At 43.3% G+C, this 26,698-nt stretch overlaps 1 protein-coding gene across 1 annotated transcript in view; it reads left to right on the plus strand.

The window, feature by feature from the left end:
- LOC126982873 (DNA-directed RNA polymerase I subunit RPA2-like) overlaps positions 1 to 26,698 on the plus strand; it is a 151,978-nt gene that overhangs the window by 40,210 nt on the left and 85,070 nt on the right. The window contains exons 9-11 of the mRNA XM_050835146.1: positions 1,129 to 1,242; positions 13,435 to 13,563; positions 25,502 to 25,779. Coding sequence (XP_050691103.1) covers positions 1,129 to 1,242; positions 13,435 to 13,563; positions 25,502 to 25,779 — 521 coding nt within the window. The remainder of the gene's footprint in view (positions 1 to 1,128; positions 1,243 to 13,434; positions 13,564 to 25,501; positions 25,780 to 26,698) is intronic.

Here is a 26,698-nt window from a genome sequence, read left to right on the forward strand (position 1 = left end):
ACTCCCAGGTCTCTCTCTTCATGCACTTTTTTTAATGTTTCACCATTTCCCATTTTGTATATCCAGATTGGTCTTGTTTCACTTTTACCCATTTCCATAACATGACATTTTTTCACATTAAATTCCATCTCCCAATCCATACTCCATTTCCAAATTTTGTATAGGTCTTCTTGCAATATTTCACAATCTTCTTTGTTTCTTATATGTTTTTGTAATTTAGCGTCGTTAGCAAACAGGTTTATGTAGCTATTAACTCCTTCAGCCATGTCATTTACATATACCAGGAAGATTATCGCTGCTAATACTGAACCCTGTGGTACTCCGCTTTCTACATTTCTCCATTCTGATTTTATGTCCTTGACCACAGTTCTCATCTCCTTCCCATTAGGTAGCTTGCAAACCATTTTTACATATTTCCTTTCAATCCTCCTTTATTTTCCAGTTTCCATAATAGTCTTGTATGTGGAACTTTGTCAAAGGCCTTTTTCAAATCTAGATAAATACAATCAACCCATCCATCCCTTTCCTGAGTTCTGTCTCACTCTTGAGTAAAAACTGAGTAAGTTTGTAACACATGATCGGCCCTTTTGAAATCCATATTGTTTGCTGGTAATTAACTTATGCTCTTCTAGAAATTTAGTCCACTGCTTCTTTATTATTTTCTCACATATTTTGCACAAAACACTTGTCAGGGATATGGGTCTGTAGTTTGAAGGTTCATCTTTCCTTCCACTTTTATATATGGGGACCACTTCAGCCCTTCTCCACTCATTGGGCACCATACCTGTTGCTACTGAGCATCTTATGATGTCGTATATTGGAACAATTAATTCATCTCTACATTTTTTTTAAATATACCCAGAAACTCCATCCGGTCCTACTGCTTTTCCCTCTTCTAGTTCTCCCAGTAATTTATGGATCTCTTGTTTGTTTACCATAATCTCTTCCATATGAACTTCTATTTTATTCTCTTGTGTGTGTGTGTGTGTGTGTGTGTGTGTGTGTGTGCTGGTATAATTATATGTGTGAGTGACCATGCATGTGCATATCTTTTTGTCCTCTTGAGATAATTGCACAACTTGGAAAATACACATTTCTATTTCCCTGATGTATATATTTAAATTTCAGGTGACATCAAAAGAGCAGCAAGCAGAGCCAAAGGCACAGGCAGCGCTTTCCAAAGTTTCATTGCCTCGGGGGCCCTCAGCTCTAGAACTGGATGTGGTCTTATGCAGACTACAGGTAAATTTTCCTTAAATTTACTAAATTCTGCTGATTTTAAAAAAAGATTGCCTAGATTTTAAGATGAATTGTACTTTGCAGTACATTATGTATATAATCACTTGCAAGTCTAGGTTCCTTACAAATATAAAATGCAAGAAAGGTGAAAAGTGACTGCAGGATTGGAGGAGGTCAGTAAGATGAATTTAATTAATTTATTCATTTATTATTTACTCCTGGATTATTTTTTTGAATACCTAGTGAAATTGTGTAAATTTAAGATAGCAAGTGAATCTTGCTACTTTTCAGCTTGTGAATGTTATGAATGAGTTTGTGAATGCTCCACTGGGGTATGCTAATACTTACCAGATGTCACCACTGACTATGCCTTTGTACCCACGGAGTTTTAGCTATTCTTTCAATTATCGTAAATCACCTGCGTTTCTCTGGGACTTTTGACATTTACACTTCAATACAGTAAGTGATACTATTGTTAATATAAATGTAGTTGATCATTCTCATTGTTTTATTTATTGTTTCACAAGGCAAAACAAATGACTAATTGGAAACTTATCCTCATTAAAATCTTTCTTGCGTGGCAGCTCTGCAAAATCAAGCAGAATTGGACTTCTTAAAAGATTCTGTTTATATTACAATATTTACTGAGTACCTGCTCTGGGTGTATCATTCTCACTTTCAATGAAATTTTAATTCATCATCATCATTTCATTGACGCCTGCTCCTAGGAGCTCCCACCAGGGGATGGCCACGGCAGAAGAGTTTCCAACTTTCTCTATCCAGACACTCCCTCCTTGCCTGCTCAAAGTTTCTCAAAGATCTTTCCCCCCTCTCCCTAATGTACTCTTGCACCCTATCCCTCCATTTCACTGGAGGTCATCCTCTAGCATTCCCTCCCTCTATCTCACTCACATCACCCTTCTGGTCATCTTACTCTCTTCCATTCACTCCATGTGGCCAAACCACTTTAAAGTCTGTCACTCCACTTCTTCCACCACTCCACACTTCTTCCCTTCACCCCCGTGACACATTCCAAAATGCTCGTACACACTTTCATTACTCATTCCATCCATTCTACTCACACCACATGCACTCCTCAAATAACTCATTTCCACTCCCTGCACTCCAGACCTCTGACTTTCATTCCAGGCCCACGTTTCACTTGCATATGTGAGGGTTGGTACTATTATTGTATTTCTCAGATCAATCTTTACCTCCATGCTCACACTTCTGCCATTCATGATTCGTCCCAAAGACCCTACCACCCTTCTTCCTTGCAATGCCCTTTCTCTTATCTCTCCCTCCATACCACCATGCTTACACATAACTGATCCAAGGTACTTAAACTCATTGACCTCCTCCATTTCTTCACCATTCAAAATTATTTTGCATTCTTTTTCACATTCAATTCCCACTCTATATGGGCATACAAAATCTACAACCTCACTTCTACTTTGCTTACAAACCATCACTTTACTTTTGTTGACATTTACTTTCAGCTTTCTCCTGTTACAGACACCATCAAAAACACTGACCAAATTTTGTAGGTCACTTTCATTTTCTGCAATGAGCACCGTGTCATCAGCAAACAGTATTGAATTCAGTACCCACTTCCTTCCCTCATCGAACAGTCTTACTCCAACTTCTTCAACTTTGCCCTTCATTTCTCTAATGACACCATCCATATAAATATTGAACAACCATGGTGACATGACACACCCTTGTCTTAAGCCCACTTTTATCTCAAAATGTTCACTTGTTTCTCCAGTAATTTTGACACATGCAGATGCATCCTCATAGAAAGACTTCATTGCACTAAGCAGTTTTCCTCCCACACCATAAATCTTTAAAACATCCCACAATGCAATCCAATCGACTCTGTCATAAGCTTTTTCCAAATCCATGAAGGCAGCGTATAGTTTCTTTCCTTTTGCTATTATTTTTTCTACTACCATCCTGAAGGCAAATATCTGATCCACACATCCCCTTCCCTTCCTGAAGCCTCCTTGTTCTTCACTGATTTTCTCTTCGGTAAGTCTTTGCACCCTCTCTATTATGACTTTTCCATATACCTTTCCAGGTATACTCAGTATACTCAGGAGACTTATACCTCTATAGCTCCCATATTCCCCTCTCCTGCCCTTCCCCTTGTAAACTGGGACAATGATGGCTTTCGTCCAGTCTGCTGGCACCACCCCCCCTCCCATGCTACTTCACATATCTTGACCATCCATTTAACGACTACATCTCCTCCACACTTCAACATTTCTGCTGTGATTCCATCAATTCCTGCTGCCTCTCCATTTTTTAATCTTTTTATTGCCTGATTTACTTCTTCATATGTTATACTTCTTTCTTTCTATACTCCTCCTCTACCTCTACTCAAAAGTGCTGCTGTTACAGCTGCTGGACGTCCATCCTCAAAATTCATTAAGTTTTTGAAATATTCTCTCCATCTCTTTCACAGCTTCCCCGTCTTTCAGCATCTTTCCATTTTCATCCATAACTTCATTTATTTTACTTGAGGAGATATTTTCTGCATTTCTTTCATATTTTACTTCTTTCCAATATGATTTCCTGTTCCCTTTATATTTTTCACTGTCTTTTTCCATCAACTCTCTTCTTACTTTCTTTTATTGCTTGTTTCAATTTCATTTTGCATTCTCTATATTTCTTTTTCCTTTCCCTTTTTACTTGCTCAGCCACATTTCTTTCTTGAGTTTTCTTAAAAGTTCCCTTTTCTCTTTTACTATCCTCCTTATCTCTTCTGTCCACCATGAGTTTCCTTTTCTTTTTCCATCGCACCACTTTCATCCCTAACACTTTTTTTGTTGTAGTTAACATTATTTCTTTAAATATTTCAAAAACTTTTTCAATATTTGTATTATCTTTTACACTTTCCCATTTTTTACTTAAGTCCTCTGCCATTTCACAGTTATACTCATCTTTTATTTCTTTTTCCTGTAACTTTTCTATCTTCAGTATTTCCTTTTTTACTTCACCTTTCTTTTCAAACACCCACTTTTCTTTCAGCTTTAACTTTGCCAGCACTGCAAGATGGTCAGATCCATTGAACATTCCTCTTACTACCTTTGCGTCACAAATTTCTTTTCTAAGCCTTTCATCTACTGCCACATAATCAATCAATCCTTTTTGCTCATAGTCTTCTCCCCTCCTCCATGTGTGTCAGTGGATATTCTTGTGCTGAAAGAAGGTGTTCGCTAGGAACATTCCCCTCTCAGCACAGACATCCACCAGGCAGTCTCCATGTTCATTCTTCCCAGGTATCCCCCATTTTCCCACCACATCCATCACACATTCATCACCCACTTTAGCATTCATATCTCCCATCATGATAAGTTTCCTTTCTTTCTCAAAACTCTTCAAACATGCATTCACTTCCTCCCAAAAAGCTTCCCTTTCTCTCAGTCCTTTTTTACTTTTCACATTTACTGGTGCACAAATACACACCCATGCATACTTTTCTAAACCTACTTTTCCTTTCACCCACACAATTCTTGATCCCTTCCAACCATAATCAGTCACACCATTCCACACTCTTTCAGACATCACAATAGCACATCCTTCCTTACTCCTGCCTCTATACTTCTCATCCATCCCCGTCCATACAACCCCCCCAGGCACACCCTCCCACGTACCTCTCTACCATCACTCACACCAGTTCCTCGAATATGTGTTTCACTCACTCCCAACACATCCACTCTACCATTTACAAAATTTTCAATCATCACTCTCCTCTTTTCCTCACCACCTAAACCATTCACATTAATAGACACCAGTCTCATACATTCCTTTCTCTTCTGCTGCCCTCTGGCCATCGCTCCTGCCTCTAAAAACTCAGTAAAAGTATTAGAGGCCACCAATGGGTGGCCAGTCCAATGTAGTGTTATGGAGACTTGCTCCTTGTCCAGGCTAAAAGGATTAAAACAAAGCAGCTGATGGTCGCTGCCCCCCTCCATGTTGGTTCTACCCCGCAGGGTATAGTAACGGTGCGCACCACGTGAAGGTGAGGATGGGGTAGGCTACCTTCCCAGTCAGAGGGTAGCCGTATTGCTCCTTTCCCAATACCCTAAACAAGGGAGCTGTACGCATAGGCAGCAAAACGCACCTCGGTTGAACCTCATTTGTTACGATACTGCCACTGCGCAAAATGAAATGTAAATTAACCTGTACAGTGTCATCTTTTGTCATAGATAGGGGTCATGCCAGGTTGCACTTTTTTCGTATTTTTTTTATTTGCCCCTTAAAATGTAAAAAAAAATACAAATCATTTGATATATATATTATTTATATGTGAGGAATGGAACCCTAGAGTGTTCGTCCTCTTATTTTTCTCCGTCTCAGATCTAACAATGTCATACCAGGGAAGGGAAATTTATCTTAGAATTTTTTAGAGCCTATATTCTTTCCATTTTAAACACTTCTCACAACCCTAAAGTGTGAGTAATGTATTAGTACTTCTTTACATCACAAAAACCTAAAAAATAAACAGGAGTTGTAAGTACAAGAAAATGGTTGGATGCGCATTTGGCAACACCACTCGCTTCAAGGCCGTGTGTAGTTCTCAAAGCTCAGCATAATGCTATGAAGCTTCCGATGATAAGTTTTCGTTTCCGATTACTCTGAACCGTAATTTACAATTCCACATGCCTTACTGATTATAGAATCAAGGAGTAATTACCCAGAATAAAGTAACTTACCTTCTTGTATAATGATTTTTGTTGGAATGCGGACAAATGTCCAGAAAAGCCCTTTAACATCTGTTATAAAATACGAAGACTTGTCAAATTATCCCTCTACTGTCATTGAACAACGTTACATACTCAAACAAAAATAAAGGGCGTATAAGCCCTCCACTATATACGTACTAAATACTGTACGGGTTAAGTATATGGTATGTCAACTGTATCCAAGACTTGCTAAGACAAACTTTGATGCTTTGCTCAGACTGGAGGGGCGATGGATCCTATTCACACAGGAGGATCGAACGACTATACCGGAAAGAGTTCAGGTGTACGAGGGCGGGGAGGCGACAAATTAAGGGATATAATCATTACCAGGCAAGTAGTTCAGGATGAGATTGATAAGCTTAAGAAGAACAAGCCGCCAGGTCCTGACGGGATATTTCCGAGGGTATTAAAGGAATTAGGTAATGTACTCAGTGACCCACTAACCGACATCTTTAAGATTTCGGTAAATACTGGCTATGTGCCAAGCCTATGGAAAGTGGCTAATGTGACGCCGATTTTTAAAAAGGGGGACAGGTCAGTTGCTTCAAACTATCGCCCAATTAGCTTAACATCGGTTATAGGCAAGATGCTGGAGTCCATAATAGCCAGGAACATTCGGGAGGATTTAGAGAAACATAGCTTAATTCACGACTCGCAGCATGGGTTCACAAAAGGTAGGTCATGCCTCACCAATCTCTTGTCCTTCTTCAATAAAGTATTTGAGGCGGTTGACAGAGATGAAAAATATGATGTAATCTATCTTGATTTTAGTAAAGCGTTTGACAAAGTTCCTCACCAATGACTGTTGCTTAAATTACAGGCTCACGGAGTAGAGGGTAAAGTTTTGAACTGGGTCAAGGCGTGGCTTAGCAATAGGAAGCAAAGAGTGCAAATCAATGGTAAAAGATCTGACTGGGGATGTGTTACGAGTGGGGTTCAGGTTCAGTATTAGGTCCACTTTTGTTTATTATTTATATCAATGACTTCGATACAGGAATTAGTAGTGATGTTAGTAAATTTGCAGATGATACCAAGATCGGTAGAGTAATTGAGTCAGATCAGGACGCTAGTATTCTCCAAGGTGAACTCAACAGATTGTATGACTGGGCGGATAAATGGCAAATGGAGTTCAATGTAGGGAAGTGCAGTATTCTGAGTGTAGGTAGGAACAACCCCTCACATAACTATTGCTTAAATGACACTCCCATAAGCAGGTCTGGGTGTGAGAGGGATTTAGGGGTCTTAGTGAGCTCTGATCTCCGTCCAAGGGCACAATGCATTCAAGCTAGAAATCGAGCTAATAGGGTACTAGGATTTATTTCAAGGAGCGTAAGCAACAGAAGCCCCGAAGTCTTCCTCAAACTATATTTAGCATTAGTTAGACCTCATCTTGACTATGCGGTTCAGTTCTGGTCACCCTACTATTGAATGGATATCAAAATGTTAGAATCGGTGCAGAGGAGGATGACTAAGATAATTCAGGGGTTGAGAAACTTGCCATAAGAGGAAAGACTCAAACAGTTAAACTTGCATTCTCTAGAAAGGCGAAGGGTGCGTGGAGACATGATCGAAGTTTATAAATGGATGAAGGGCTTTAATAAGGGAGACATTCATAAGGTTTTGTTGGTAAGAGAACCGGGTAGGACATGAAGTAATGGGTTTAAACTGGATAAATTCAGATTCAACAGGGACATAGCCAAAAATTGGTTTACTAACAGGGTGGTGGATGAGTGGAATAGGCTTAGCAGTCATGTGGTGAGTGCCGATACAATTGTCACATTCAAAAATAGACTAGATAAATTCATGGACAGCGAAGGAGCTGCCTCGTACAGGCCTACCGGCCTCTTGTAGACTCCTGCGTTCTTATGTTCTTATATTATAAGCTGCTTCACACCTTAGGTTTGTTTAAAATCATGAGCCTTCTTTAAATCTTAAAAAAAAGTTATCTGAGCAAAGCGTCAAAGTTTGTCTTGGTGAGTCTTGGATACAGCCATCATACAGGACGGTCATTGAGATACCACGGACTTAATTTACACTTCAATTAAGATTTTGTTGAAGGGGAGACTGATACACTCAGAGCAGGTACTTGGCAAATATTGTTATATAAACAGAATTTTTGAAAAAGCCCAATTCTGCTTGATTTTGCAGGGCTTTCATGGAAGAAAGATTTTAATGAGGATTTTTTAGGAGCAGCGGGCTTTATTTTTATTATTGTTTTCTTTTTTTGTGTGCCCTTGAGCTGCCTCCTTTGTTGTGAAAAAAAAAAAAAGTTTCCAGTTACTTATTAATTTTGTCTTGTTTAACAATAAATAAAACAATGAGAATGATCAACTACATTTTTATTAACAATAGTATCACTTACTGTATTGAAGTGTAACTGTCACAAGTCCCAGAGAAACACAGGTGACGTATGATAATTGAAAGAACAGATCAAGCTTCGTGGCCCCAAAGACGTAGTTGCTGGTGACATACGCTGGTTGGCAACTCTGGATACCCCATTGTGTTTTGTTGACACATTTGTTTCTTATTAATCATTTAGAGCCACTTTCTCAGTCGTTTTATTTGATTTGATTGTTACCAACTGCGCTGATCAATGCTATAGTTTTCCACGTGAAACTAGCCGATGGGGTAGTGACGGCTGCTAAGGAAGCGAGAGGTGTTCAGAGTGTGTGGCAAGGTGCAGGGCTAGGCTAACCCCGCAGCCGCCACTTCCCCATCGGCCAGTTTTAAGTGGAAATTCTATAGCGTCGATCGCCGCCATTGGTAACAATCAAAACAAACACAACGACTGTGAAAGTGCTCTCTCTCTCTCTCTCTCTCTCTCTCTCTCTCTCTCTCTCTCTCTCTCTCTCTCTCTCTCTCTCTCTCTCTCTCTCTCTCTCTCTCTCTCTCTCTCTCTCTCTCTCTCTCTCTCTCTCTCTCTCTCTCTCTCTCTCTCTCTCTCTCTCTCTCTCTCTCTCTCTCTCTCTCTCTCTCTCTCTCTCTCTCTCTCTCTCTCTCTCTCTCTCTCTCTCTCTCTCTCTCTCTCTCTCTCTCTCTCTCTCTCTCTCTCTCTCTCTCTCTCTCTCTCTCTCTCTCTCTCTCTCTCTCTCTCTCTCTCTCTCTCTCTCTCTCTCTCTCTATCTCTCTCTCTCTCTCTCTCTCTCTCTCTCTCTCTCTCTCTCTCTCTCTCTCTCTCTCTCTCTCTCTCTCTCTCTCTCTCTCTCTCCCGTAACCGTGATCCCGCAAGTACCACCACCTCTATTACCAAGCCTCTAGATAACTTAAAAATCCTTAGTTTCAATGCGCGTAGCCTTAGAAACAAATTTGATGAACTGAGATGTCTTGCTTTAACAGAAAATTTTGACATAATTGCTATAACTTGAAACATTTATCGACACCACAAATATTGATTTAAGTTCGAATACAACATAGATGGCTACAGACTCTTCAACAAAGATCGTGTAAACCGTGAGGCGGTGGCGTCGCCCTTTATGTCAAAAGCTATTTGCAACCCACTGACAAAACACCGGAAACAGTAACGTTGAACATTTGTGCGTGCAGTAAACATTGCAAAAGTCAACTTAAATATATCTGTCACCTACAGACCTCCCGGGCAATCACTCGATGACGACCTTGAAATGTACAGCGTCTTAAGGCAGTCACTTAATAACAGCGACTCACTGATATTAGGAGACTTTAACCTCCCCCATATCGACTGGGCGACACTGTCAGGTACAGAAGGCGAGTCACATAGAATGATCGAATTTCTAGAAGAAAATTATCTAAGCCAAATGGTTTCTGAGCCAACTCGACAAAATAATATACTCGACCTTGTTATAACAACCCAAGATAACCTAGTCAGTAGTGTCACGGTAGGAGAACACCTCGGTTCTTGCGATCATAAATTAGTGCGCGTCGACATTAAAGCTCAATCATCAGTGACTGAAGAAATTAATACATACGTAGATACATATAGAAAATATTGAAAACAACAAATTGAAGAAAGCTGGAGAAAAGCAGGAATACCATAACTGGGTTACATGTTCTGGACATTGGTGAAGCAATATACATCTGCGTCATGCATATTCTATGAATCCATAGTATACGCAAACAAAATTTGCCCCCACTCACCCCACCCCATCAGCGATACCAGAACTGGAAAAACAAAAAAGTATCATCCTTCAAGCTACATTTTGTTAGTATTCTATGACCCCACTCTTTGCTTTGATGACCATTTGTAGCCATTCAGGCATAGAAGCACTTAGTTTCTTGTAGTAATTCCAATCCAAATAGTCTTTCCACATTTTGCGTAGAGCTTCCCCAAGGCATGGAACTGAAAATGCATCATAGTTCTGTAGCTTTCTTTTCATGTAGAACCAAGTTCTCAATGGGGTTGGGATCTGGTGAGTTTCCAGGTCAGTCAAGCACTTGCACATTGATTTCCTGAAGGAAATCTGACACTTTTTTGGCCCTATGGGCTGGAGCAGAGTTATGCATAGACAAGTGCATCTGTATTCATTGAAGGATGCCATCATTTGGTTGCGTAACATCTCAACATAAATGTTACTATCTACTGTAACATTCTTTGGCAAAATGTGCAAAGCTCCACACCCACATTCAGTCATTCACCACTGCAGCAGCCCCACATCATCAGAGACACTGGGTGCTTGACAGTGTCCACAATGAAGCGCTTCTCTTAGCGACTGGCACCCACAGGTCTCCTTACTCTCCCCTGATGCTCTATAATGCACCTGAATGTGGATTCACCACTCCACATTATCTTCGCCCAGTCATCTTCAGTCCATGTTTCATATTTCTGAGAAAATGCAAGCCTCTTCTTCATCATTGCTCTTGTGAGGAGTGGCTTTTTGGCAGGTGATCGTGAGGGCAGCTTCATATCCCTGGTGAGGCAATGCTGAATGCTCTGCTGAGACATGTCTCAGCAGTCCAGGATGCATTATTTTCAGTTGTCCAGCGTGACCTTGGGATTCTTTAACACTTCTCTCTTAGAAGTGTGTCAGTGGCCTTACATGTTTTCCTGGGGCATCCAGAACCATGTTTCCTGGGAGGGATCATGCAGTCTGGTGCGGCTCTGGCAACAGCATTGAGTTGCTTGATAGTGGAAAAATTTTAATGAAGAGATTTTCTATTCTCTTTTTCAATTACTCTCTCGGTCCCACACGTCCTCTGCGTGTATCGAAACACACGAGAAATTAATCACAACAAGGTGAGGGTATTCCCCGGCTGCCTGGAATTGAACTCGCGACCAGCGTGACGGGAGAGTCACTCCTTACTGAGTCGGCCAAAGAGGTACCCCACTGGCTAAGTGGGTTATGGGAGGCTCGTTCATCAGGCATAGTCGCCGCACTACAAAATGTCGTCCAGTACACATTGCGATTTCCCTTAGAGATACATTCTCCTTAATCAGGGTGAGAATTCTGGCTTTCTCCACAACTGACAACTGCTTGGCAGACATGATAGAGAACGTGGAGAAAAAATAATGGAGCGGGGAGAAAGGTGGTCGAGAATGCATAAGAAGTGACACTAAGAGGATGTGACATACGTCTTCCTCTGACCATAGCTCAGAGAACACTGGTGATTTATCACACCGTGCGCCACTCGCAGACCCTGCCAGATGCCGTGAGTTACAGAGATGCAAAAAAGAATAATTCCAGGGCGGGAAAATACAGTGTATAATGAGTGACTCATGCCCTCAGGCGTGTTGCCAGGTGGGCGCCTTTTTTTTTTTTTTTTTTTTTTTTTTTTGTGTGTGTGTGTGTGTGTGTGTGTGTGTGTGTGTGTGTGTGTGTGTGTGTGTATACTGTAATTCATTTATGGCAACAATCATTCAAAACATCTATAAATAGATTCATGTCTCTCATTTTTGTGATAGAGTCTGTATATACATTTCAGTCTAGAATGCGCCAAATGCTGAGAAACTAAATATTAATGTATGGACTATTTGTGGCTTAGTCTATATGTAGACGATTTTTTATTTGGTGGTACAGCCTCCCTCCTTACTGCTGGCAAGGGGATAAACACTCATCTCACAACCTTTGCCTTTAACGTTCTGCTTCATCCCATTGTCAGCAGCTCTATAATATATCAAGCTTCTCTTCTCCCATGCCTACAGGTATCTGTGAATCATTTTGTGTTTAAGGTGTTTAAGACAAACCTTTCAGCATTTCTGTCCATGAGATATTGTTCATTTTGTATTCACACTCTAGTTTAAACAGACTATAACATCCTCTCAAAACAGTTACCGTACGGCTTATAAGACGCACTTTTTTCCAAAAAAATGTCCCTGAAAATCACCCTGCGTCTTATAAGGTCAAGGTTCAGCTTTGAGTCACTGGCTAGTGAAGTTTTAGTGCAGCAATGGCACTTCAATTAAACTGCAAATGTCTCCGCAAACGTAAACAAGGTGGCGATCGCTTTTACAGCAATGACGGCAACTCTTTTCTAAAGTAACAGTGTAAAACAGTTGTACTTCATATGAAATGACACCAATCAGGAAGAAAATTAAATGACTAAACCTAACGTTCATAACAACCTAAACAAACTAGCGGACGATTGTACACCAAACCTGACAACACGCACAAGACATGCTATGTTTCCTTTGTAGACAGGGATCATTGAGGTAAGACAGACCTTTATAAAACTGTTTAACTTTGTTTGATTGATAAACACAAACAATATATGGATAATATTGACGAGATATTGAGAAGATAGGTTATTATTCGATATTTACAAGTGCCTGTTTCTTCATTTTGCGCTTATCTTTTAACATCCTTACTTTACATACGTGTCCAACAAACATTGAATCACATTCAAGTTTGAAATTTCACACTTCCTTATGTTTTAAAAATGTACTAGAATTTTACAACTAGACTTATGATGTAGAATAATAATAAAGAAATATGATGCACAAACTTTATACCCGTTACCCCTCTGAATGTCGCTGTCTCCGCCATGTTTGTTTACATCTCAAAGCAGTACCCTCGAGTCTATAAGCAGGCCTAATTCTGGTAGGTCCCAACACATATTAATGGTTTCAAATGTAAAGTATTGGGATTTGATAAGGATCTGAATACATGTGAAACTTTAAAAATGATAGTGGGGAGGACTACAAATGTCGGGCGAAAAATCTTCACCTGACATTCGAGGTTCAAACCCGTTTATTGTACATGGTATATTTTTTTTTCAAATGCCTGTCGAAATTGGGAGTGCGTCTTATAAGCCCATGCGTCTTATAAGCCGTCAAATACGGTACTTGGATTACATATAATGGTAATACTAATGATAATATATAACCAATTTATATATTGTAATTGACAACAACTAGAGCAATAGGATTATTAGTAATAGCAATACCATAGCCCAAAATATTTAGTAATAGTAATTGTAATAGAAACTGTAATAGGCCCTATGGCTGAATTTGTAATTCTCTATGTTCCTCCAGGCTTGACTGTTGTAATGGACCACCTCAACCGAATGCGTGATCTGTCCCACTTGCGAGCCATCCACAGAGGAGCATTCTTCATTGAAATGAAGACTATAGAGCCAAGGAGACTAACAGGAGAAGCTTGGGGTGGGTGTCGACTCTTTCTTCATAACAAGGAATATTGTCAGTTTTTAAGCTGAAGACACTTTTGTCTACACCTTTGTACAGTGTAATTTTGTTTTAAGGTCTTTTTATTAGCACAAATTAATGAAAGTATGAACTGCATCAGTGGATAATCTAGCTCTAATCCACTGAATAGGTCATAGGATGAAATTAATTTCTTCTAGTCAGTGATTGCTAAGTTGGTGCATCAATCCTCAGTACAATATACAATAAAAGTCCAATGATCCAAACACGGATAATCTGAAAATCCCAGTAGTCTGAGTATTTCAAGTTGCTGACAAGAGAGAGAGAAGAGAAAAATATATATATATATATATATATATATATATATATATATATATATATATATATATATATATATATATATATATATATATATACACAGTTGTCCCTCAAATAGTACGATTTCCAATAGTACAGTTTCGGTTTTATACGGATTGTCATAGAATTTTTTTTTAGGATTTTTAAATTTCCTGCTCGTCGCACCAAGTAGGCAAGACTGTTCTACCCATGGAGGCAAAATTGGTGGAGTCGACATCAGCCCAATTAAGTGAATCCACCAAACTGTCATTTTTATGGCTGCAAGGTTGTGGAAACCTGCCAGGTGTCAGGTGTCGTCAGGTCAGGCTCCCCCTCAATGGGCTCGGCCAGGCTGCTCTCACCCGTGTATCCCTCATCTTCCGGCCCTAAAAATGGCAGTTTGGCGGCTTCACCTCAATGAAAGGGATTATCAGCCCGTGTCGACTCCATGGTTCTACCAGACTGACACCCATGGACATCTCCTCAGTCCATGTGTGTGCACATCAGGAGTAATGTTTTGCCAGACTGAAACATAATGCGCTTTCCTTAAGTCCATGTGTGTTCACAGCCTCAGATACGCTTCTCCGTTACCAAATAACATGAACATGGGACCCAAGAGACAAGCCAAAACACTTGCTCTAAGCACCCCAAAGCGTTCGAGAAAGCTGTTCACCTTGCAGAAGAATTCAGATTTAGGAGAAGTTACATTTTGGTATGAGTTAAGTTGCGGTAGAGAGAGCATACCACATGAATCCGAGTCCCGCCTGGTTCAGCTCCTACTCACTGGCCAAAGTTGCCAGTTATGCATTATCTGCCATAGTGTTACCACGCTGGGTAACGGAGCCATCCTGGCAGCGCTCCCTTCCACGTTGTCAGCGAGTGGATCATGTCATACACTCACACACTCTCTTACCCTCTACCATATTCTCTATTGCTTTCTAAATCATACTTGAAATAAGATATGAAATGGTATTTGTGGAGATTGACTCCGCGCCTCCAAAATACGGCATTACGCCTCCATATTATATATGTAGTTAAGGGACGGATATTTAAACTACTCCAGCCGAACTTTAAATAACCTGTCCTCTAATGGGGGGGCCTTCGCACCTTCGATCCCCCCAGCGTGGTAACACTGCACTGTGACTGCAGCAGAAAATGCATAACTGGCAACTGAGCCAGGCGGGAGCCAGATTCCGTAAGAGTGCCCAGGAGTGTTTCTAGGGGGAGCACTAATTTTATACGGATTTTCGAATAGTACGGGGATCCTGGGTCCTGTAGTGACCCCTTTCTCGTTCTCTCCATCTTCCGTTTCTTCAGTCTACCCTTAAGTCATCACGTTCTCTTTCTTTTCTCTCACTCTCAACACACACTATTCTATTTCATCAAATACACATATCCATCACACATTAATCTCTTTTGTTACGAGTCACTACATATAAATAAATGTACACAATCATTCTAATTATTATAAGCAACATTATGTTCAAGCATCATCATCAAAGAGCCATTATTGTAAGTACTACTGGATATCACCATTGTAAATATTCATTCACAACATTTTAATACATGTATATTCTGTAAAATAAACGTCTTCCTCAATGGAGTCACCACTGGTTAATAGTTGTGTCTTTTAACCTACAAGGCGGCCTTAGCGGATCCAAACGGCGTTGTACCAGCTACAACGTATGCTGCCTCGAAAACATACAAACAGAAATGTTTGGTTTTCGCTGTAGCGGCCTAGGCTGCCGCTACAATTGGTGACCTCCGGACCTGAGTTACGAGGTACACCTCGGTTATTTGCTGCTGTCGCTGCTGGCCATGGTTAAATCCGTTCCGTCATGGCCCAAGCTACCGCCCGGAGGATCCACCGGCCCGCAGCAGGTCGCGCTCCTCCTCCGGCCCTCCCAACGTGACCCGAGGCTCTCCTGCCTTGCCAGTTCCTGCCCTCACCGCGCCATCTCGCCTCGGCCCATCCCAAGGACTCAGCCAGCAGCCCAGGCCCCCCATGGGTGTCGCCTTACTGCACCTGTACCTCGCCACTCCTACCTCAGCCCAGCCAGCCATTCCGGCGCCGCCCCTCGACTCCCTCACCCCGCCGTACCTCGCCCCACCCAGCCCAGCCACCCGCTCCGACGGGTAACTCACCTCCGCGCAGCAGCCTCTACCTGCTCCCCGGACCTCAAGAACCGCGTCACCCCTACACCCAGCCGTGCGCAGTGACGTGCCATGTGTGCATGCATGTGCAGTGACGCCCCGACAACAACACTAGTGCCGTTTCCCATCACTCTGTTTCAAACAGCGGCGAGTGCGTGAATGTGCAGTGACACCCATGGCATGTAGCAAGCCATAAGTGAGTGAGTGTGTGTAGTGGCGCCCCTCCGGCAGTGCTCCCGTCGGTAGTCAGTGCTTCCCGGCGTAGTTTACCGCTTAGTGCTGTGCTCGTTACACCTCCGGGATGCCTGACGCGACTCTCTGCCTCCAGCCGCGGCCCCTGGCTACACTGCCAGCGCCTCTACACGCGGTCATGGCCTCCCACAACCGACACCGACCCTGCCCTAACGTGCCCCTCCACGATGTCTGGCAGCGGCGCTGCACAGGCGTGGCCAGCCTCCATGCCCCCACCGTCACCAGCGACAGTCTGACCCACCAACTCACGGCTCTTATCACTAAGCTACGGACAGAGGTCAACACGCTCAGGGAGGACATCAGGAGCCAACGCAGCCACTCCTCGTCACCACACAGCCACTCCTCGTCGCCACACGGCCACTCCTCGTCACCACACGGCCACTCCTCGTCACCACACGGCCACTCCTCGTCACCACACAGCCACTCCTTGTCACCATACCACCACTCCTCGTCACCGCACCACCACTCCTCGTCACCCCGCCGCCACTCCACCTCCAGTAGTAGCCCCTCACATAGCTCCGGCGTCTGCTACTACCACAGGAGGTTCGGCAAGGATGCCAGGCAGTGCACATCTCACTGCGGCTTCCAGGGTTCGTCACAACAGCCCGGGCGTGGACTAACAGCTCACAGCGTCCGCCAACACACCTTGAAGCTGTTCCACATCTTCGACCCACTCTCCCGCACCAACTTCCTCATCGACACTGGAGCCGAAGTCAGCGTCCTCCCCGCCACACCAAGCCAGAGGTCCTTACCAACCATCGCTCGCCTCTACGCTGCTAATGGCACGGGGATCCCTGTTTTCAAGAAACAGACGCTCCAGCTCAACCTCAACTTTCGCAGGTCGTTCGAGTGGACCTTCTACGTGGCAACAGTTTCACAACCTATCCTGGGCGCCGATTTCCTGTCTCGCTACAATCTCCTGATCGACCTCAAAAGTCGCAAGCTCCTGGATCCCTTAACATCCGTCTCCACCAGAACGAGAGCAGCAGCAGGCGAAAGCACCCACATCTCCACCATCAGCGCAGGCAACCGGTTCGCGTCTCTCCTCAAGTCCTTCCCGATGCTGACGCAGCCCCACACAGCAAACAAGCCTGTGAAGCACCACGTCACACACCACATCGAGACAACCGGACCACCAACATACGCCAAGGCTCGCCGCTTAGCTCCAGAACGCTACCAACAAGCCAAGGCCGAATTCGAGTCGCTGATGCGCCAAGGAGTTATCCGCCCCAGCTCAAGCAACTGGTCGTCTGCCCTCCACGTCGTGCCCAAGAAGAACGGCGACATACGCCCATGCGGCGACTACAGAGCCCTCAACTCGCGCCCCGTCATGGATCGCTATCCGGTGCCGAATATTCAGGAGTTCTCCTCACAGCTTGCTGGCTCCACCATCTTCTCCAGGATCGACCTCATCAAAGCCTTCCACCAGATCCCAGTCAACCCAGCAGACATCCCGAAGACAGCCATCGTTACACCTTTCGGCTTGTACGAGTACGTACGGATGCCCTTTGGACTCAAGAACTCTGCACAAACCTTCCAGAGGTTTATGGACGAAGTGCTGCGAGGACTGACATTCTGCTTCGCCTACATCGATGACGTCCTCATCGCCAGTCCTGACGCCGACACACACCGCCAACATCTGGAGCAAGTTTTCACCCGTCTTCAGGACTATGGCATCCAGATAAGCGTTGAGAAGTCAGAGTTTGGTGTTACCTCCGTCGACTTCCTCGGCCACACCGTCTCTCCTTCAGGCATCACTCCCATCCCTTCCCGCTGCGACGCCATTCAACAGTTCCCGAAGCCGACAACTCAGCGCCAGCTCAAGCAGTTCCTCGGGATGATCAACTACTACAACCGCTTCATTCCACGCTGCTCATCTTTCAGCCACTCTACTCCATGATCAAGCCCTGCAAGAGAGGCCAGTCCGTCACACTCGCCTGGACTCTCCAAGCTGACGACGCCTTTCTCAAAGCCAAGGAGGCACTGAAGGCTGTTACCACACTCAGCTTCCCTACTCCAGACGCCACTACTTCAATCTCCACGGATGCCTCAGACACCGGCGTTGGTGGAGTCTTGCAGCAGCAAACGGAGCCTGGAGACCCATTGCATTCTTCTCACAGAAACTCAACAACGCCGAGAAGAAGTACAGCGCCGACAGAGAACTTCTCGCCATCTACAAGGCTGTCAAGCGCTTCAGATACTTCGTCGAAGGCCGGGAATTTCACATATACACCGACCACAAGCCTCTTGCCACGACCTTCATCAACAACAAGTCCACCTACTCTCCCAGGCAGCTGCGCATCGACTTCATCTCTCAGTTCACGACAGACATCCGATACGTCAAAGGCGAAGACAACATCCCGCCGGCGCTCTCTCCGTAACATCTCTGCAACATCCTCCTCCCTCGCCGATTATGCCGCCATTGCTGCAGACCAAGTCGGCGACGCCGAGCTGCAGCAATTGAGGATAACCCGCTTTGTCGATGAGGCGGTCGATTCCCGGGACCAACGTGCACCTGTACGCTGGCGCATCTACCGCCACCATCCGGCCCTACCTGCCGAAGAACCACGGTACCCACTCTTCCGCCAGCTGCACAACCTCTCTCACCCGGGATCCGGCGTCACAATGGATGATGTCCTCACGCTTCATATGGACGGGATCAACAAGGGCGTCAGAGACTGGACCCGCACCTGCGTCCAGTGCCAGGCTTCCAAGGTGACGCGCCACACCGTCTACGCCTCCAGCAGCGTTCACGCCCGATCCTCCAGACTCGAACACGTCCACGTCGACCTCGTCCCACTTCCACACTCCAACGGCTACAAGTACCTCCTCACCTGCGTTGACAGGTTCACGCTGGCCCGAAGCTGTCGGTCGAAGACATAACAACGGACACCATCGCCAGAGCCTTCGTCAACACCTGGGTGTCGCGCTTGATGCGCCTCTCAGCCTCACATCCGACCGTGGAAGCCAGTTCGAGTCGAGCCTTTGGGACAAGGTCATGTCCATCCTGGGGATTAAGCGGATCCGAACCGCCAGCTACCATCCTCAGTCAAATGGCCTTGTCGGCGCTTCCACCGCCAACTCAAGGCCTCGCTGGCAGCAACAGTTCAGGACCGCAGCGACTGGACTACGACTCTGCCTCTAGCCCTCCTCGGCATACGGACGTCCCTCAAAGAAGACTTTGGCCACTCCTCTGCAGAGCTCCTGTACGGCACCACTCTCCGCCTTCCAGGAGAGGTTCTCTCGCCCACTCCTGGCCCTCCCTGCGACATACAGGACTACGCCAGGAACCTCAAGAACGCCATGCAGAGACTCCAACCAGTGCCGCCACGTACATCACCCTCCAAGACGTTCGTGAGCCAGGACCTCGACACCTGCACACACGTGTTCGTACGGGTGGACGCCGTAAAGAAGCCCCTACAACAGCCATATGATGGCCCGTTCGCTGTCACCAGGAGGACGCGGAAGAACGTCACCATTGACCGCCACGGCAAATCCGATGTCGTCGCCATCGACCGGGTCAAGCCCGCGTACCTCCTGCAGCCAGATCCTCCACCCACCAACACCGTGTCAGTGTCCCCCAGTCCAGTGCTTACAGACAAAATCCAGTGCCGCAAGAAACATGTAACGTTCCTCCTCCCTCGTCACTAGGGGGGGAGTTATGTAGTGACCCCTTTCTCGTTCTCTCCATCTTCCGTTTCTTCAGTCTACCCTTAAGTCATCACGTTCTCTTTCTTTTCTCTCAATTTCAACACACACTATTCTATTTCATCAAATACACATATCCATCACACATTAATCTCTTTTGTTACGAGTCACTACATATAAATAAATGTACACAATCATTCTAATTATTATAAGCAACATTATGTTCAAGCATCATCATCAAAGAGCCATTATTGTAAGTACTACTGGATATCACCATTGTAAATATTCATTCACAACATTTTAATACATGTATATTCTGTAAAATAAACGTCTTCCTCAATGGAGTCACCACTGGTTAATAGTTGTGTCTTTTAACCTACAAGGCGGCCTTAGCGGATCCAAACGGCGTTGTACCAGCTACAACGTATGCTGCCTCGAAAACATACAAACAGAAATGTTTGGTTTTAGCTGTAGCAACCTAGGCTGCCTACAGTCCCTAACCCCATACTATTTGAGGGCGACTATATATATATATATATATATATATATATATATATATATATATATATATATATATATATATATATATATACACACAGTAATCCCTCGTTTATCGTGGGGGTTAGGTTCCAGAACCCCCATGAGGCAAAAATCATGATAGCAACCTTATATTTATTTTATTATTTATATAATTTATATTATATTTTATATATATTATTTATATAAGCACGCATATCTCTGTGAATCTCGCCTCAGCCCGTGTGAACAAGGTCACCCAACCACTAGTTTCTCAAGAGATTCAAAGTCTGCTATATTTCACAGGAAACTCATCGAAATTCTACTCAGAAACTCAGTCACCAACATGTCAGTTACTCGTGTGGTCGGTAAGTTGTGGTCACAAGAAGAAGAAGAGCGTATCGGCTGTTCGGTTCAGTAGCTCTCCACGTGTTTATTCCAGTACCGCAAAGAGCTCCAAGAAACTAGATAAGCTTGGAGTAATCATTTTGAGCAAGTTTAGGACTTTAGTCTTGTTCAAGTGTAGTCATTGCCACATCCTGCCTGGGTCCTCACTGCCAACTTCTCGAGCATTTAACGGCAGCAAGCTGTAACACACTCTCCATTTGTCTTCGAGCTAACCACTGATGAACCAACAAATGCTACGGTCGCTGAGCCAATCAGCGCCCAGAATACAGAACACAGTGCTCTGGTTGGTCGCCTCCCATCCATCAGCCAATAGTGTGCCATGTACGATCACACGTGGGCAAACTAGCTCAAACGGAAGCGGCCATAGCTGTGTTTTACATACGTGCGAGTCTTTGTCTACTCATCTGCAGTGCACTACGTATTTTATTTCAATTTAATATTATTTAAATGTTCTTATTAATACTTTCTTAATTTTTTTTTTATTATTTACAATTTTTTTAGGCTATAAAATGCTTCTTTTACTGCAAAATAAGTAAAATAATAAATATATTAAAATACCTCTACCGCAAAATTCCGCGATATAGCGAAAAATCCGCGATACGAAACTAAAAATTTTTTTTTTCTATGTTTTCCTTCTCCTTTAGTTGCTTCTCAATTATTTCCTTGAAGTCTACATTAGCTTTTTCGTGCTCTACTTTCCAGGTCTTTATTTCACCCAGCACTTCCTCCCTAACTCTTTTCCTCCTTGTCCATTATCACTTTCAGGTCTTCATTTTCCTTTCTTATGACTCCTAGTCCTTCCTTCACCATCTTTTCATATTTCACCAACTTCTCTTTCAACTCCTCATTCTCCTGAACCATTTTTTTTTTTTTTTTCCCTCTTAATCTTAATTCACTTTGTAACCTCTTACCTTGAACATCGTCTTCTTCCATGACCTTCACTTTACTGATCCACGTATTTAACTTCTTCTCCACCAACACCACTCTTCTGTACACAGATGATTCCATATTGCCGAACCCCGAGAACGTTGGCTCTATGTTTTCATAACCCTCGTCACTGTTCAAGCCTCCTATAGGTTCTTCTCGAACTTTCTGTCTTGTTCCAGTTCCTTTTCCTTTTCTTTTCAGTGTATGCCACCCTTCCTCCTCGTCACTCATCCTACACTAGCTTTTTAATATCTTTAAGGGGGGAGTCCGGTTTGGAGACCCCAAAAATATAAAAAAAATGACTTTGTGAAAAAAATATATTTGGTAGGTATACATTTTGGCAACTATCTCGCAGATTGAAGATGATAAAAAAAAACTCATAGTAAACCTGAAAAAAGCTTCCTAGTGTGTTTTAACGGGATCGCGATCCATCAATAAACTTTATCAGCCCATATCTCAAAACATAAGTTATTCCCCTTCTAACGTTAACCTTGGAGCCAGTTTTAGCTTGATTTCAATGAAACAAAGACTAAAAGGCAGAGGAATACTTTCTCTTCAAATCATCGTCGCTGTTTTTTTCATATATGTCTGGTTTAATTTTATATTAATATTTTTTTGGTCAAAAAAAGGCAAGAAAAAAAACACACACAAAAAAAATCATAAAACAAATTCAAAAGCTGAAATGAAAAATCTAACGACGAAGAAACATTTCATATTATAACGTCTCTAAGTCACAGAAAAATGAAGGTTGTGGGGCCAATAATAACGACGGAGATTCGCTTTTAAATTTTCGTTGTAGTTGTAGTTGGAGGGGGGGGAGGGGGACAAAAATGGGGGTCAATGTCTAATGTTGATGTAAATGATGCCAATACTTCACAACATAAAAATCAGAGCGATTCATGCATATTTACCGGAGATATGGCACCCCCGATCTAAACCGGACTCTCCCCTTAAACGGGAGACGGGCCACTCAGTGCATACCCGACCCTGTAAACCCAAACAACCGGTGGCGATCAGCTGGTCCTAGCACAGGGAGTCGGGAGCCAGCGGCAGCACATCCGGTCTCTTCGGTCTCTCTTTCATGTGTGTGTGTGTGTGTGTGTGTGTGTGTGTGTGTGTGTGTAGTTACTCGATCCACGTGTTTATGTGGGTGGAGTCTGGATGGGTGGGTTTGACGTGGACGCGCAGTGGTGACAATGAGAATTTCTGTTACAAAGGAACCACAGGCATGCCACATGGGCACAATTATGGCATCAAGGATGGGAGGACAAGAGTGTATACCCAAACCTCATCAAAGAACTGTGCTGTGACAGGTGTTGTGTTCCTGAGCCAATAAATAGCCTTCATACAGTGATTCATGGGTAAATTTATGGGAAATAGCATCTTGCTATTTTCAAAAAGTCAAAACTTAATATTATTTGATAGCCTAGGGGGAGAAAGTAGTTGTTAGCATCAATGATATATAGGCAGTAATGACAAATACCATCAATTATGGTCGATTTTTTGTTTCATATTACACCTGTCCCCCTGTATGCATGGGTCTGTTATTCATGGATTCCCAAATGCCCTGAAGTGTCCAGAGTGGAATTTTTAGAGAAAGTTGAGTGAAGAATTCATATTTAGAAATGAATGAGACAGTTGTAAAGCCATCAGGGTTAAGAGAGGTAGGAAAGATAAAAGTAATTTTTTTTTTTTTTTTTTTTTTTTTTTTTTTATCCTATTCTGTATGAAAAATAATTGAAATCTGAGACTTCAAGTTCCAAACATTTTAAAAGCAATCTATTCAGCTTGTAACAATTATAATGATGGTAAATCTTAAGAATCACCACTCCACCCCCTCCACCACCCCAGCCCCCCCAGTCCCCCAAGACAAGCCTGGGGAACTGTGTGGAACCGGGGTATTGGGGGGAGAATATATCACTGAAAAATGGCCTTCCAAAATTTCCCTAGAAAAATCCCTAAATCAGGAAAAATTCCCTAGTCTCCAAAGTAGGGAAAATCCCTACCGTATACTCACATGCGTGGGCTAATCGCTGACCAAGCATACCATCGCTAACCACCCCAAAACAGCCCTGAGCCATGACTCAAGGTCATCCGGGACTCGGGCTGAACATGCGCGGGCTATACCCGGCCCTCAGCATGGCAGCCGTTGGGCTGCGTGTTCTAAAAAAAAAAAATAACCACGCGTGGTGGACCTGGTCTCACATGCGTGGGCTAGTCGCTAACCAAGCATACCACCGCTAACCAAGCGTACCATCGCTAACCAAGCGTACCATCGCTAACCAAGCATACCAGCGCTAACCAAGCGTACCAACGCTAACCAAGCGTACCGTCGCTAACCAAACGTTTGTAGAAAAAAAATATATGAAGACCAAATGATGCTTCATACGGTAGGTAATGAATGCGAGCTATTTTGCGGCGGCGTTAGCTCGATTAATCCCTTTAGGGAGCTGTGGTTTTGGTGGTCGTTAGCTCGATTAATCCTTGTAGGAACAGTGATTTGGTGGTGGGCGGCCAAATCACTGAAAATGGGCTTTCAAAATGTCCCTACAAAATCCCCAAAATCGGGAAAATCCTAGTCTTTAAAGAAAGGAAATTCCCTAACGTATACTCTTGTAATCTATTCCTATATAACGTAGTAGCCGCTGCAGCGGTCTGTTGACAGTGTAGGGCGTGTACTTGGATGGTCAGCGTAGTTGAACCCCCACCCCACCACCCCAATCGTAGTCGAGCAACTCTTGGGAAATGTCATGTTTCATAATTACATATGGTACAATACTGACGGTTAACCCGCCCACTTCTTGTAAGTTGATGCTAGATCATTTTTACCGAGTAGTTTAAGGTACAAAATAAAACAGATTTGTGACAGCTGTCATCCAGATCGAACTGACGCTCCTGCTGTTAACTGACGCGGGAGTGACCTACCGACTGCTACGTATGACCCTGGCCTCCATTTTACTCAAATTCCACTATAAGTATCGCGCATTGAACAATATCCGTTTGTTTTCTGACACGTGCTTGTCACACCATATGTTACACTTGACACGCCCGTGTCTTTGTTGGACCCGGTACTGGGATAGTAGTCGGTCCTTTTGTCAACCTACATGCACACCAATAAAGAGGTTAAATACTCAGTTAACACTTACCGAAAGGTAAAGTAGACGGATATTTTGAGGGAGTGAGTGTCGGGGCTTCCATCCATTATGGCGGCTTGAAAACAACTGACTTCAGGAACCCACCGTTAGGTGCCGCCGCTGATACCCTCGCGTAGTAACATTTTACGAATGCATTAGAAAATACAAATAGCTGCGGCATTAGTTGCTTTAATATAGAAAAAAAAATAACTTAAAACTCTTAAAAGACCGTTTTTTTGTCCGAAATCGTTATAATCCATGCGCATTTTGGATATTACTGACTTAGGAACTAGTTTGTAGGGTGCACTGCAAGGCAGGTATGAGGCTCAGTCTGTGTATAGAGGCGGTTGTGAAACAATAACAATGGACTTAGAAAATCCAAGCCACCTAACTCTATAATTAAAGAGGCTTGCCCCCCTGGCCCCTCCCCAAGGTAAAACGTATACGAAAATGCATTATAATAATAATTCTTTCACGTGCTAAGATACTACGAATATTGGTTTGGAGTGGTTGTTCTTGAGTTTTGCCATAATGATTGTTTGTATAATTGATTTTTATTGCAGGGTTTATCTGTCCTGTCCACACCCCTGATGGAGCACCATGTGGTCTTCTCAATCACCTAGCAAAGAACTGTATTGTACTGAATGAAATGCCAGAAAACCCACAAGGAATTTTCCAGGCCCTTATCAGGCTTGGCATGACCCCCACCCAAAACATTGCACCTGTGCCATACAGCCAGTGCTTAGAGGTAGTGCTGGATGGAGGACTGGTTGGCTACATCAGGAAAAATGAGGCAGAAAAGTTTGCAAACAAGCTACGGATTCTGAAGACTCAAGGAGAGGTGAGAAAGATTTTTTTAATTTTGTCCCACCTCTTAATTGGTTTCAATTGTTTGGTTGTTTAACCCGGTAGCAGCGGGGATCATGTTTCTTATTGGTCCCTCTAAGCGAGAAAAATGAGAAAAAATCACCACTCACACAAACCATTTCATAATATACATCAAAGCATTTGTGATCAGTTTATGTATCATCTATTTTGGGGGGTTTAAATCGAGGCACAAATTTGGCCTGTCGCTGCTACATGGTAAAGCCACAAATTTGGCCCGTCGCTGCTACCGGATTAAGAAGGGAGTAACGAAAAGTGAGAAGACAATTTATCCAATGAATCTTGTACCAGTTACTAATGCATGAGATTAAAAGTGTTGAATGTGTGGAGTTGATTATGTAGGAAATGAATGTACAGATGTATGGAACTGAAGACTTGCCTGCTGTGGTCACTCATTTCTAGAGAGAATAGGTCATCAGATGCATCATCACTTAAGTAAACATTTAAATAAAGCTGTATATCATTATTTATTTTTATTCATAATTTTGATAGCTGTGTCTAAAGGCTCTACAGAGGTGTGGTCACTGGTCACAGTATAAAATTTCCATATCTTGTTTTCCGGTATACACAAATTATATACAATTTTTTTTATCAGTTGCTTTGCTTCTCAATTTTTTATATCATCTTAAATGAGAAATCAGTTCATTAACCACATACCGTGTCTGCCGGCATCAAAGACGTACTCTAGTTTCAAGTGCTTTATTTTGAAAAAAATAATGATATCCTTTAGTAATTTTACTAGGATGTTTTGTTGGCTGTCTCCTGACTTGTAGTACAAGTCTACCATATACTACTACTGTAGGGCCAGGCAACCTTTTCGAAGGGAGGGCCACAGGCCGTAGTGAGAAACAAGAACCCCAAAGTAAAAAAAGTGA

Source organism: Eriocheir sinensis, chromosome 52 (genome assembly GCF_024679095.1).
Source record: "Eriocheir sinensis breed Jianghai 21 chromosome 52, ASM2467909v1, whole genome shotgun sequence".
NCBI lineage: Eukaryota > Metazoa > Arthropoda > Malacostraca > Decapoda > Varunidae > Eriocheir > Eriocheir sinensis.